Source organism: Colossoma macropomum, unplaced genomic scaffold (genome assembly GCF_904425465.1).
Source record: "Colossoma macropomum unplaced genomic scaffold, Colossoma_macropomum, whole genome shotgun sequence".
NCBI classification, from domain to species: Eukaryota; Metazoa; Chordata; class Actinopteri; order Characiformes; family Serrasalmidae; genus Colossoma; species Colossoma macropomum.
The window spans coordinates 35,876,919-35,890,097 of record NW_023494799.1 but is presented as its reverse complement, the minus strand read 5'-3'; the positions used below and the strand labels follow the sequence as shown (position 1 = coordinate 35,890,097).

Genomic DNA, 13,179 nt, shown 5'->3' with positions numbered 1-13,179 from the left:
CAGGGCCCAGCATCTGTATGCTGCGTGCATTTCACCTTCTTAACTGTTCCCCAGCAGCCATTCATGCCCTGCAACTTGTCTTATTGACTTAGGCCCAATCCCATTTCACCCCTCGCCCCTACCACTTAGCCCTTAGCCCTCTGTTTTGCGTGTTCATGTCTAGGGGTAGGGTGTCCCAATTTTTGTTAAGATAGAGGGTGAGGGTGAAGTGTTAGGGCTACATCACCTTTCAAACGGAGGTTTTTCAGAGACTCCAAACAGAGAGTTATGAGAAAAAAAGAAAAACCGGCAAGATGGCTGTGCGAGCGACCAAAGAAACCCACAAATGTGAGAATTTTCTCCGTTAAAAAATGACAAAAACCACTGTATTATCTTAGTTTAATGTCGTTTCAATGTATCATGGTTGTTTCCTTCATAACAAGCATAAAAAATTGCTAATAGCATGCTGATGTCTCGGTAGCTAGCTAGCTAATTTTCCGATTCCACCTTAAATAGTCCAGCAGTTCTGATGCCTGAAGCGCCAGAATGTAACTGCTTCACCATTGAAGGTGGAACGGGAAAATTCAAACAAGAAGCTGGTGAATATCTGACTTCAGCTTCATATCCCTGAAGAATTAGGTGTGGGTGGTAATAAATAATTGCCCCCTTCTTTGAAAGCATATGATGCCCTAAATGTAACTAAAGCCCAGCAGTGAGGAGCTGAACTTTTCCCTTCTCTGCTATCACGGAAGACGGGCCGGGTCGTCTAGAGAGCAGCGCTAGTAGCTGTTAATGAAGTAATGCTCTTTTTATTTGAGGGTCCCATTTCGTAGGGCAACATTTCAAACACTACCCCTTGTAACTCAGTTTCAAAGGGTTAAGGTGACACTCGAAAGCGAGGGGTAGGGTTAAAAAGAATGGATTGGGCCTTAGTCTGTGCTATATGAGCTCTGCTATGACCACATTAACCATGCAAAGTGGATTAGATTCTATGTATCCACTGTTAAACTGAACACTAGATTTTGCCTGTTACATGCATATTGCTCTGGTGATGGTTGGTCTTGCAACGCCTATGACTGATTTATCCATGCCCCGCCCACTAACATTCTTTTGTAGCAACTGTTGCCATGTTGGATGAGCTTCACAGAACATTTAGACTGGAATTTAGATTTGATACATAACAGTGAGTGTCCTGTTTAAACTGCTACACTCCCAACTTGGACTATTTTGTTGTAGTGAACCAAAACTAGGCAGGTTTGAAACAACAAATTGCAACGATGTTCATGTTAGATCAAAAAAATTTCTTTCACATGCATTATGTAAAGCACACACAACTGGGCAACAGCTGTTATGACAGAATGCCTCTGTGGGTAGACCATGTTCCTCAGGTGTGAGAGGAACTGTAGTCTTTGTCGTGCCCATATCAGGAACCCCAGATCACCAGATTTCTCTATGGGAAAATGAATGGTGTTTTCAAAACTTGCTATTACACCCTGTGGTAAACAAAAATGTTCCAAAGCTGATTCATTTTGCTGTGAGGACATTTTTCCTCCGAACATCACTGGATCGTCTGAATTACGAGGCTGTTGAACCAAAATACAAATATTGCTACATGCAAGCTAACAGTTAGTGCGTTTACATGCACTTAATAATCCTAACTGCAGAAAATCTTTTACTTGAGTAATCAGATAATGTGAAATCTCCGGGTCTACGTGAGTCCGGTAGTAACTAGATTTCTGCTTTGCAACCAGACAATAAACTCACAGAAAACTATGTAAACATAATGTAAAACTTGTGCCACTTTACCCATAAATATGAACATACATCATCTAGGAAATGAAGAATATTTAAAGCCTCCCTTTCATCAAGCATGTAGTTGGTTGCTGCTCGCTTATTTCCGGTACCGCAGTCTGTTTTCGCACATGCACAGACTGAGAAATCCGAAAGAAATCAGAGTAAGAGTTTACATGCACTGAGAAATCTGATCACTGAGCTAAAATCCAGCTCTCTTTATCAGATTTCTCTGATAAACCTTACTCCAGTCTAAGAAATCAGAGTGTACTGTTTATGTGACCATTTGAATAATCAGATAAGCACAGAAATACGATTATGATCAGATTATTGAGAGCATGTAAACACACTGCTGGACAGTAAATTGACATTGTTAGACTGGCAACCATAATATAAAATACAGGGCAGTAGCAGCCTACACTTTGAATAGCTGGTGTTGGTATATAATAGTGTTTAAGTTTAATAGTAAGCAGGAAACTTTGTTTTATGTGACATCATAACGTGTCATTTTAGGCAGTATGTGTGTAGCAATATTCATATTTCGACTCATAAACTACCTCATAATTCAGAGGATCCAGTGATAGTCAGGGGAAACATGTTCACAGGATGTATTAGCTTTGGAATTTGTTTACCACAGACCACGATGGTGGCGATTTTCAAGCATGCCATTCATTTTTCTCATAGAGAAAATCTGCTTGGGCCTGGGGTTCATAATATGAGCATGAGGCCATGGGTCTGTACAGCTGAAACTGTAGAATTACATTCATCAGAAGCTTGATATTAAATTTGAAAAACTGAGTAGTATTGTATATTATTGCAGTGCATTATTATTTTGCAAACATTCCCCATATCAAGCCCGTGTCCAATTAATAACACAGAGCTGTAACTGGCTTCTGGTTTTCTATTAAACATTACAGAAACTACCGTCAAACTGACATTTCTTCTGTTATTCTTACAATCATTTTAACCTCTGTTAAAAACCCATAAGGAGCGAGTGCTTATGCTTGAGTAAAACACACGTGTCAGGGTCCAGTCCTCGTGGGTCAAAACACTGCAGACTTCAGCTCACTGCCTCATTAAACACACCTGATTCAGCTCATTGGCTAATTAGCAAGGCCTTCATGAACTGAATGCAGAGTGGTAGATGAGGGTAAACGCTAATCTCCACAGCATTTAGGCCAGGAAGGTCGCCAGCTTGACACCCCATAATATAAAACATGCAATAAAAATGAAATAATTTATGGTTTCAGTATCCAACTTCAATAATATCTAATTAACAATAGCAAAAAAACGTCAATTAAACTGTAACTTTATCTGGTAATATAGCATTTATTGACTACATATACAGGCTTTGTAAACATGTGCTATCATACAAAGTCCAAACCCTTCTGGTCCTGATGATTCTTTTGTGCATAACTATGCACAAATGGCACCAACCTTCAAAAAGTCGAATTGCAGTGAGCTTCAAAGGAAACAGGCCTTAACCTTCCCTTCAAACACGAGATGCAGCATCTAAAGATGAACACTGATTCAGTCCAGAGTAAAACGCTGAACACAGGTAGAAAACCTCATCCAGAAGCGGCAACCTGATCCTACTGACTAATACAACTGCTAAGTGCGTTCTTTTACCCCAGTGTTGATACAGTTTGTGCAGCTTTCCTTTACATAAGGAATCTATTAAATGGATCGAGGTGGGGCTCATGCACACATTGGGCCTCATGTAAGAACCAGTTAAATGAACAGATTTGTTCCGAAGTGGCTCGTACAAGCAGTTTAAGAGAAATGTTGCATTCACAAACTTCCAGAGTTTCTCCAAAGTGAAAAAACTATGTTTTTGTGTGTCTTCCATTAATTTGAAGAACATTTGAGCTTGAATTTTATGATGTTAAATCATTTCAAGAGAAGGCTCTACCAAAACTGTAATGTAGCACTGTTGTCGAAGGAAATCTCCAAAATGGTAACTTTACAGGAGAAGGAAAAAACCTACTTTACTTTTAATGTAAGTCAATGGAACCAGAGTTTTTTCTAAGTCATTTTGGGCCGTTTCTTTTGATTCATTCTTCATGAAATTTACAAACAATATAAAGGACAACAGCTATTTTTAAATTATGTCAAAAACTGAAAAACGTCAAAAATCGGAGATACGAGGTTTTCTTCCGACAGCAGCGATAAGCAAAATGACAAACGACCCAGACTGTATAGTTTATATAGACTGTATACACTCTTAAAAAGAGGCTCCTTTAGTAAAAACAGTGGTTCTTTATAGAACCATGGACACTCAAAGAACTATTTGCATGATTAAAGGGTTCTTTGCATCATGAAATGGTTCTTCAGACTGATGGAGAATGTGTCGTATAGGGTTGCATACAGAACTTTTTTGAAAATGGTTCTGTGTTGCACCAAAAATGTTGCTTCTATTTTCACAAGATTGGCATCATAACAATAGCAGAACCCAAAAAGGTTCTATAGAGAACCATATACAACACGTTCTCAATCAATCTGAAGAACCATTTCACCATGCAAAGAACCATTTAAGCAGGAAATGGTTCTACATAGAGCTCATGGTTCTAAACAGAACCACTGCATGTACTAAAGAACCCTTGACAAGCCATGTTCAAGGGTTCCAAATCATAAACAGAATCATTGCCTTTGCTAAAGAACCCTTGAAGAACCATCTTTTTTAAGTGTGTATGCCAGCTCATGAGGGCAGGTTACATTCATCACATTAATGCAAATAATTTACGACTGTTTCACTAAAGTTAGGAGCTTTTTCTTGAATCTTTTGGGCGCAAATTTTGAGCCCAGTTTAATGAAAAAATTAGAAAATTAAAATATTAGTAAAAGTGTTCTTGCATGAGGTCCACCGTGCCCACATGGCCTTCCTGAGCTGTTGCTGAGTCATGTAGAAAAATCCAGAAGTAGCCTAACCTAATTGTACGTTTACATTTTCATATTTGGCAGATGTTCTCATTCAGAGTGACCGACAGTTTGATCGTGTTGTGGAGGTAGGCTAATGTAGCATTAGGAGTCTTGCCCAAGGACTCTTATTGGTGTAGCAGGCTTGCCCAGGAGGGAAGATGAACCAGAGTCTGCTGTGTGGAGGACAGCGGTGTTTACCAACCACTACAGACTGATGGACCTACTAAGTGCATATTATTACCTCAGTGTTGGTACAGTTTGTGTTCATGCCTTCCTTTATACCAGAGGTGCACAACTCTGGTCCTGGGGGGCCGGTGTCCAGCACAGTTTGGTGATTTACCTGCTGATTACACTCATCTGTTAAGCACCAGGTTTAGTGGGTGTGTTTGAGTAGAGAAACTACCAAATTGTGCTGGACACTGGCCCTCCAGGACCGGAGTTGTGCACCCCTGCTTTATACACAGTTTACCAAGTGAATCCTGTCAGCTGCTGCTGCTGCTGCTATACTAACGACTCGCAGACAGGCGCACTGTCCGAGTCCTGGCTGTGCATGGAGCTCAGTCCCGTGTCTGAATCGTCGTCGTTGCTGTTGCAGGTTTTTGAAAGGCCCCTGGCCTGCTCCACCCAGCCGCTGGGGCTTTGCGCGGAGGGGCCCTCTGTGTCCGTCCCGTCAACGTCCTTCATCCTTGCACATGCCTCCTCCTCGTCCTCCTCCTCGTCTTCCTCCTCCTCTAACTCCAGTGAGTCCACTTTCTCCAGCAGGTCCCTCAGCTCTTTATCCCTCGCTTCCCAGATCTCGTGAGTCAGGTCCAGCTCGTTCCTGACCGCCTCCAGGTCCGTGCTGAGCCTCAGGCCGATGTACAGGCTCGTGTCCAGCTCGGTTCTGACCTGTTCTTCCTCCAGCAGCGAGTCCTCCGCCCCCGAAGGCTCCTCGCGCCTGCGCTCCATCCACCGCCGGTTCAGCTCCTCCTCGATCTGGCTCATCAGGCTGGCCGCGAGAGCCTCGCGCTCGGCCAGTTCCTCGTGCAAGCGCACCACCTCCTCGCACTTGTCCGCGTACTCCTCCAGCCGCAGCGCGAGGACGACTCCCTCCGGGCGTGCGGTCACGCCCCCTCGCTCCTCGCGCCCTCCGTCCTGCTCGGCGCCCACTAGGTACGTGTCCTGCACGTAGTTGGCCCCGTGCGCCTTCACGCGGTCGAGGTGCACGCGCGCCTCGTGCCGGTCGATCTCGGCGTCGAGCTCCTCGAGCCTGCGGATCTGCTGGCGGATGGTGTGGTCCTGCGAGACCACCACGTGCACCAGCGTCTCCATCCTCTCGGCTGAGCGCGCGTCCTTGGCCACGGCTCGCGCGCGCCTCCTGTTCATCCTCTCGAGCTTCCTGAACGCCTTGCGGACGATCCGCCGCTGCCGCTCGCGCGTGAGAGCTGTGGCGGCGGTGGCGACGGAGGCAGTGGGGCACGAGGAGCCCGTGGAGGCGGCGGAGGCGCGCGCGCTCGCCCGGCACACGCGCGGGCTGTCCCGGCTCAGCACGACGCGCGCCTCCGCGCTCCGCGGCGCGCTGCCGGCCAGAGACGCCTCGCTCCTCACGAGCACGAAGCGCACGTTCTCCTGCTCGTCGCCCCACGCGCTCCACAGGCGCAGGATTTTGGTCTTGTGCGGCAGCACGCGCTCCGAGCCCCTCCACTTCTCCACGATGCAGTAGGAGCGCGGGCACGCCGAGGAGCTCTGCTCCTCCAGCAGCACCTTGATCACGTCGGCGCACGTGGTGCGCTTGGACAGACCGGACACGACCTTCTCCTCGCGGCAAACCCACACGGAGATCTTGCTCTCTTCAGGCTCCATGTCTCGCGCTTACTCCGGTAAGCTGGTGGAGCTTTTCGGTCCCCGTTGTCGGAGCTGAAGTGAATAAATGAACTAAACGGGACGAAACGATAAAAACTTTAAACTTCTACAAACTCAAACTGCAAACGCTACGGAAAAAGGTTCCAGAGCTCGCTCGCGCGGCGAGCGGACGTCCCGAGCACCAACCTCGCGCTCGCTTTGGCGAGCTGACGGCGCGAGCCGAGGCGCAGTTACAGTTAAGAGCAGCGTCGTTTTGTTTTGGATTTTTTTCTTTCCTTTTGCCGCCTGTATTCCGTCAAACCACGCCCACCTGAGCTGGGATTGGCCAGTGGTTTCCACTCACAGTCATAGCACTGTCGGCGTTTACCCCACAGGCCACGCCTTTCCGCGCTGGGATTGGCTATGATTGGTCACGTCCCGTTTCCAGTGCTACAATTGGTCAGTAGATCATCCCTAAACAAATACTGAGTTTATATTTCCCACCTGTATTCGGTAAAAATGCGCCCTCCTGTGCTAGGATTGGGTAGTAGTTCATTCACGCGCAGTTCTAGAACGCGTCACGACTGCCACTAGCCAATCATAGCGAGAAGGGCGTCGGCTTTTCGGAATACGGGTGGGAACAACAGCACTAGGCTGCGTCCGAAACGGCTCACTGCTTACTACACTGAACATACTACACTAATGAACTGACTTCTTTAAGTGGTTACATACTATTAAGTATGGTAGTACGTGGTTTAGGACGCAGCCTAGTATTTTCTGGCTAGGAAAAAGAACCTGTTAGGTTTATAGCACTTATAATGTCTGACCGGACCAGAAACAGTAAACTGCGAGGAATTAGCCTCAGACTTTCCCTCACAAACATTTAACCCATCCGTGCAGTGAAACACCCACATACATGCACACTAGTGACCACACACACTAGGGGGCAGTGAGCACACTTGCCCGGCGCGGTGGGCAGCCCTATCCACGGCGCCCGGGGAGCAATTGGGGGTTAGGTGCCTTGCCCAAGGACACTTCAGTCATGGACTGTCAGCCGAGGGCAACCTTCCGGTCACAGGGCTGGTTCCCTAACCTCCAGCCCACGACTGCCCCAGGCCTGGTACAGAGTGGAGGTTTAGGTCGAGGTTTAAGATCATTTTTGTGAACATAAACAGATTAAACAAATGAAAAGAGATGAGATTGTAATGGTAAATCATTCTCTACTGTTCTCAGAGCAACTTACAGCCCTCAGGAAGAGGCACTGTGGCTCACTGAGGCTCAGAGGATTTGTGTGTAATGTCATAAAAATCCCTCACCAGGATTTACCCTCATGTTCAGCATGTCATTGTCCCTGATAAAAGTGGAATCCTGTGACATCACTGTGTGTGTGTGTGTGTGTGTGTGTGTGTGTGTGTGTGTGTGAGAGAGAGACAGTTTCGTAACCATGACGGTGTATTATGTATGACTTAATAACTCACCTTTGACTGCAACATTTGATAAAAATGTCTTTTTCTGAGAACGTTACGAAACCGACTTGACCTGAGCAGCATTAACAGGATTTCTCTGTAAAGTGAATATGTTACTCCAAACATGAGGCCTGTGTGGTAAGAATGCTCCTCACCTGCTCTCCTGAGGGATGGTGTTCACTTTGCCTTTATCTGGCTGACCTGCCTGTAAAAGCAGACCTGTTTGTTATTAATAACATCATTAATGTGATGAAAATCACTGCAGTATTTCACCAGTTTTTTACAATGTTTGAATAATTCAATCGTTAAGATGTAATTCAGATATTCAGAGTTGACTGATGTGACATTGTTCATTGTAGAAAAACTTCCCGACTCAGATTTCTCTACAGTAGTGCTGATAGGAACCAGGGGTCACAATATCTACTATTCAAAATGACCAGTGAACCTGCATGTGTCGAAATTTATATGTAATAGTGATTATGGTAAAATCTAAATCTGAAAAATGGTTGTGTTTTTGGACCGTTTCGCCTTTCTATGCATGTACCTCTCCATCCTGAACGGACTGCTTAATCATACACAATTTAATTATGTAGAGATTTAGAAAAATCAGTGGAGTTCCCCTTTAATTAAGGTACAATAGCAAGTAAGGCTTTGCTCTGTTTACATTATGTTGTTTATAAGGGTGTCATGATACACTCATAAATCAATCATCAATACCAGCTTCATGATTTCTCACATTATTTTGAAAAAAGTTCTAACGAAGATAAATTATAACAGTGTCCATGCTGTTGTACAGCTTACTTAATATACATGCTGGAGTGGATTGGTGCTGGTCATTTGGAGTGGATTGGTGCTGGCCATTTGTTGTGGATTGGTGCTGGCCATTTGTTGTGGATTGGTGCTGGTCATTTGTTGTGGATTGGTGCTGGTCATTTGCAAGCTTCTGTGCAAACAATACAATAGCATTTGATGCCATAACAGAATGTCCATTCTCCACATCTCCACACTCCACGATATGCACATACATAAACACTCACTGAGCACTTTATCAGGAACACTGCAATAATACTGGGTAGGGCCTCCCTTTGCTCTGAAAACAGCACAAGATGATATTGACATATAAAAGTCAGACTCTTTTTGTTGGTTTTCTAAGTGAACAGTAGTTAACACATTTTATTTTAATGAATTGAGAAAAAAATAACACTTGATATGTGGTCTGTATAAAAGTCATGGCACATTTTATATTTTATGATTTTTTTTTTCAAATATGTTCAACACATTTAAGTTTGTTCCCTGTATAGAATTTGTTAACTTATTTCCACATAGAAAATCAGCAAAACGTCATTTGACCAGGGGTGTTCAAACTTAATAGTTTAGCATAAAACTGTATGTATAATTACAATAAACCTGAGCCGAATTGTATTTACAGTCAGTAAACCTGTTCCAGGTTGATCTCAACCATGATTACTGTCGGTCACTGGGTTCAAAATCTCAGTAGGAAATAGTCCAGTAGGAAACAGCAAATCTGTTCAGATCTTTTTAAACTAGTTAAGTGATGAGAACCCAAATGTTTTATTATATTCTTTTATAATGTAGGAATAACTCAGCCAGTTTACAGTATAGTTTGTGTATTTACTGAATTATATGCCTTAGGATGTAGTAGGCTGGAGATTTTAGGGAGTTAATCCTCTCCTAAAAAGGAAAACCTGGAAGAGAACATTTTCTTTAAAATCAGGTTTTGATGAAGATTTAGCTCAGTGTTAGTGCTGGTCAGACTGTAGCACGCTACTGACCTCTGCTGTATTTAGTTTTGATGAGAATTCGTTCACTAGCAATTAGTTGAACAATCTCTCCCCCTAGTGTTCAACATCAGAATTACATGCTGTGCTAAATAGCAGGATAAGCAAGGAGCAACACCGTAACAACTAAATGAGTCATTATGCGTTTTCTTATCTTTGGCAAATAATTTTTACTACAGTTTGCGTGGCTTTGGTTTTACTATGTATCACATATATTTATAGTTTAACTGATTTTTCAATAAAATGTGGTTAATATGGCACTAAAAGTGGAACAAGCAGCTTATGAGTGGCACAAACACACTATGGGCCGGTACCCAGAGACAGATTTAGGCTAAAGCTGGAGTAAAAAGGATTTCCAAGGGTGATTCACCACTGGCACTGATATTTAGTCTAAGAATAGAATTGATTCATATCCAGGAAAGCAACCCTAAAACTTCCTTTGGGTTTATTGATTGAAGGCCGCAGAAATAAATGGGGAAAATGCCAAGAAAAAGGAAAAGTTGTTCCAGGCGTTGCCGACAGGGGGCGACAAAGTCTAGAACGATTGGTTAACTCTATAATGTCCATATCTGACATTTTTATTTTCCTTTGGTTCATGTTCTGTGAACAAATGTAAAGACATATTTTAAAACCGACCAAACTTTATGGCTAAAAAGTGAGTTTTTATTACTTAATTTGTCAGACTGAATTCAAGCCTTTGGTCATTTGGGTTTATAGACTAAACATTAAAATTCGCACTGAAAAAAGTACTTTATTTGACAGGTCAATGTACTCATTTACATTAATACATTATTTTAAAAAAATATATATTTATCCATAATAATGCTATAATTTTCCATTATGTGCTCTTAGTGCTTTTTCCTGCCACTGTTGCTCTAAACTGGCTCATTAGCCAGAGGTCTGGACCTGAATTACTATAAAGCTAATTTGTGACATCTATTAAATTTGTTGTACATCTATAAACACTGTTAATAGAGATAAAACTCACTGTAACTTTAACAGTCGGAAGATTGACACTCTGGCACCAGTCTTTATTCACTAAAACTGCCTCAGTGTTTTTTCAGTGAGCCGGTGATATTTACATACCTAGATGCCGCGTTGGGTCCAGCCAGGCACGTCAATGGCGCCGCCATTTTAGGGCGGTCAACATCGCTGCTGGACGTCATTCTGTGCCATTACAGAGCGGCAGTTTAAGTAAAATACTGTCAAAAATTACACTATTTCAGGAATATTACTCTCAGAAAGCGGGATAGGATTATATAACGGAGGGAACGCAGCGATCCACACTCATGTTTGTGTGATGTTTGTGTAGTTAAGGTCGTGTGGTCGGTGAAGCAGAGAGAACCTGTTGATGTGATTGTTTTTCCTCTGGTTTTATATGAAGCTTATTTCATTTAATAGTCTATTCAGGTAATCTTAACTTTATGTAGTAGTTATTTATTTACAATTATGTTTAATGCTTTATAGCTAAGTAAATTATAGCATTCCTTAATCCGTGTAGATATTCATAATAGATTAACTTTAGCACCTTCTGACATGAACCTGAAGTCAGCTTCTTATTTGCCAGCTTTTTGTTCGAATTTCCACCTTAAATGGTGCATCAGCCAGCTTCTTGTTCGAATTTTCCCGTTCCACCTTAAATGGTGCATCAGCCAGCTTCTTGTTCGAATTTTCCCGTTCCGCCTTAAATGGTGCATCAGCCAGCTTCTTGTTCGAATTTTCCCGTTCCGCCTTAAATGGTGCATCAGCCAGCATCATGTTCGAATTTTCCCGTTCCACCTTAAATGGTGCAGCCTCAGGCACCAGAAAGTGACTGCTGAACCATTTAAGGTGGAACGGGAAAACTCGAACAAGAAGCTGGCGAATAGGAAGCCAACTTCAGCTTCATCCTTCTTACTGTGTTTTTTTTTGGGGGGGGTATTTTATTTTTATGTGTATTAAGATTAGAAGTGATTCACTCATTGATGGATTTGCTGATGTGATTATGTCTCTACCGGAGCGCTAAACTCGGTTTTAACGTCAGAATGAATTCTTTCCTGCTGGTCCTGATGGCTAATTATCACGATCAGTTATTAGAGTAGTAAACGCTACCGAGAGCAGATCCTGCAGCCTGGAATAATCTGTTTTTTAGGATTATAACAAAACAGATTTGGTGAAACTCGGTTGAGTAATAAGGAAGTTGTGGCTGATTTAATCCTGAGACTCTTCGTCTCTCAATACAAGTGAACTTGTTCACTAGCGGGTCTTGACCGCTCCAACATGGCGGACGCGCAGACGTATCGCCTCAGATAGAGAACAACAGACAACGCGGCATCCCGGTATGTCAAGTCAAGTCAAGTCAAATCAGCTTTATTGTCAATACTACAATATGTACAGGACATACAGAGTATTGAAACTGCGTTACTCTCAGACCCCGTGGTGTAAACACTAAACCCCTAATCGTAAACAAAATAAACACTAATTGTAGAAAAATAGAGTAATAAAAAGAAGAAAAAAAAATAATAATAATATAAATAGCATAAATATAAGAAAGTCCTGAAATGAACACTTAAGTGACATAAGGCACATACAGATTAAGGTCTGTGGGTATAAATAGTGCAAATATAAACAGTAGTGCAAATTGGAATGAGCTTATGGAGCAGGTAAAGTGATGGGTGCGTAACAGTCCCTGGGAATGTCAGACTTCAGAATTGGGTAGTGGGGGGTCAGGAACCTGTGTTTGGGTCTGAACTCTGTGTGTGTGGAGGCAGAAGGGGGGCGGGGCAAAGTAGTGAGAGGGTTGAGCATCCTGACAGCCTGGTGGATGAAGCTGTCCCCCAGTCTGCTGGTCCTGGCAGCATGTATATCTATGGTATGTATATCTATGGGTTTTACCCTCAAAATCATGTCAGTAAAGCTTTAGCTAGTGAGCCAAACTGAACCTGTGCAGCGACGTGGGGAAGCTGTAAAGGTGCTAAGCTACATTACATTACCTGCTACTATAACAGCACCATACTGAGTTTATTAGCTAGATGTGCAATATAAATTTGACACCGTCATAATTTTAAATACCAACATCATTTATCGTTTATTTATTTTAGCAAAGCACAGTCCAAACACATTAAACAAGTAAGCTATGCTGGCATGTTCTGTAGCCAAGGGTAAGTTTCCTGTCAGACGCCATTATCATCTCATTAGCACGTTTTAGTGTAGTGGATCGTGATCAGTTCAAACTCATTTGTGATTAACAAAATTAAGCTGCTGTTTTTTGGATGCACTGAGAAAGTTTGTGTCTGTTTAAAATAGCATAATGTGAATTCACTATGTGCTATAGTAATACATTTAATAAAAATATTAGTTTATATAATCATAATAAGTCATACAAGAGGAGTTTGAGTGCAGGGGGTCATGAAAGACAAGGAAAG

The 13,179-nt window shown here is 42.8% G+C and overlaps 1 protein-coding gene across 1 annotated transcript; it reads right to left on the bottom strand.

Moving 5' to 3' along the window:
• Positions 1-4,125: 4,125 nt before the first annotated feature.
• On the bottom strand, positions 4,126-6,722 carry rassf10b (Ras association domain family member 10b). Its single transcript, XM_036586626.1, has one exon. It carries the CDS (start codon positions 6,529-6,531, stop codon positions 5,191-5,193), a length of 1,341 nt encoding a protein of 446 aa, XP_036442519.1. The 5' UTR covers positions 6,532-6,722; the 3' UTR covers positions 4,126-5,190.
• Between the last annotated feature and the right edge of the window lie 6,457 nt (positions 6,723-13,179).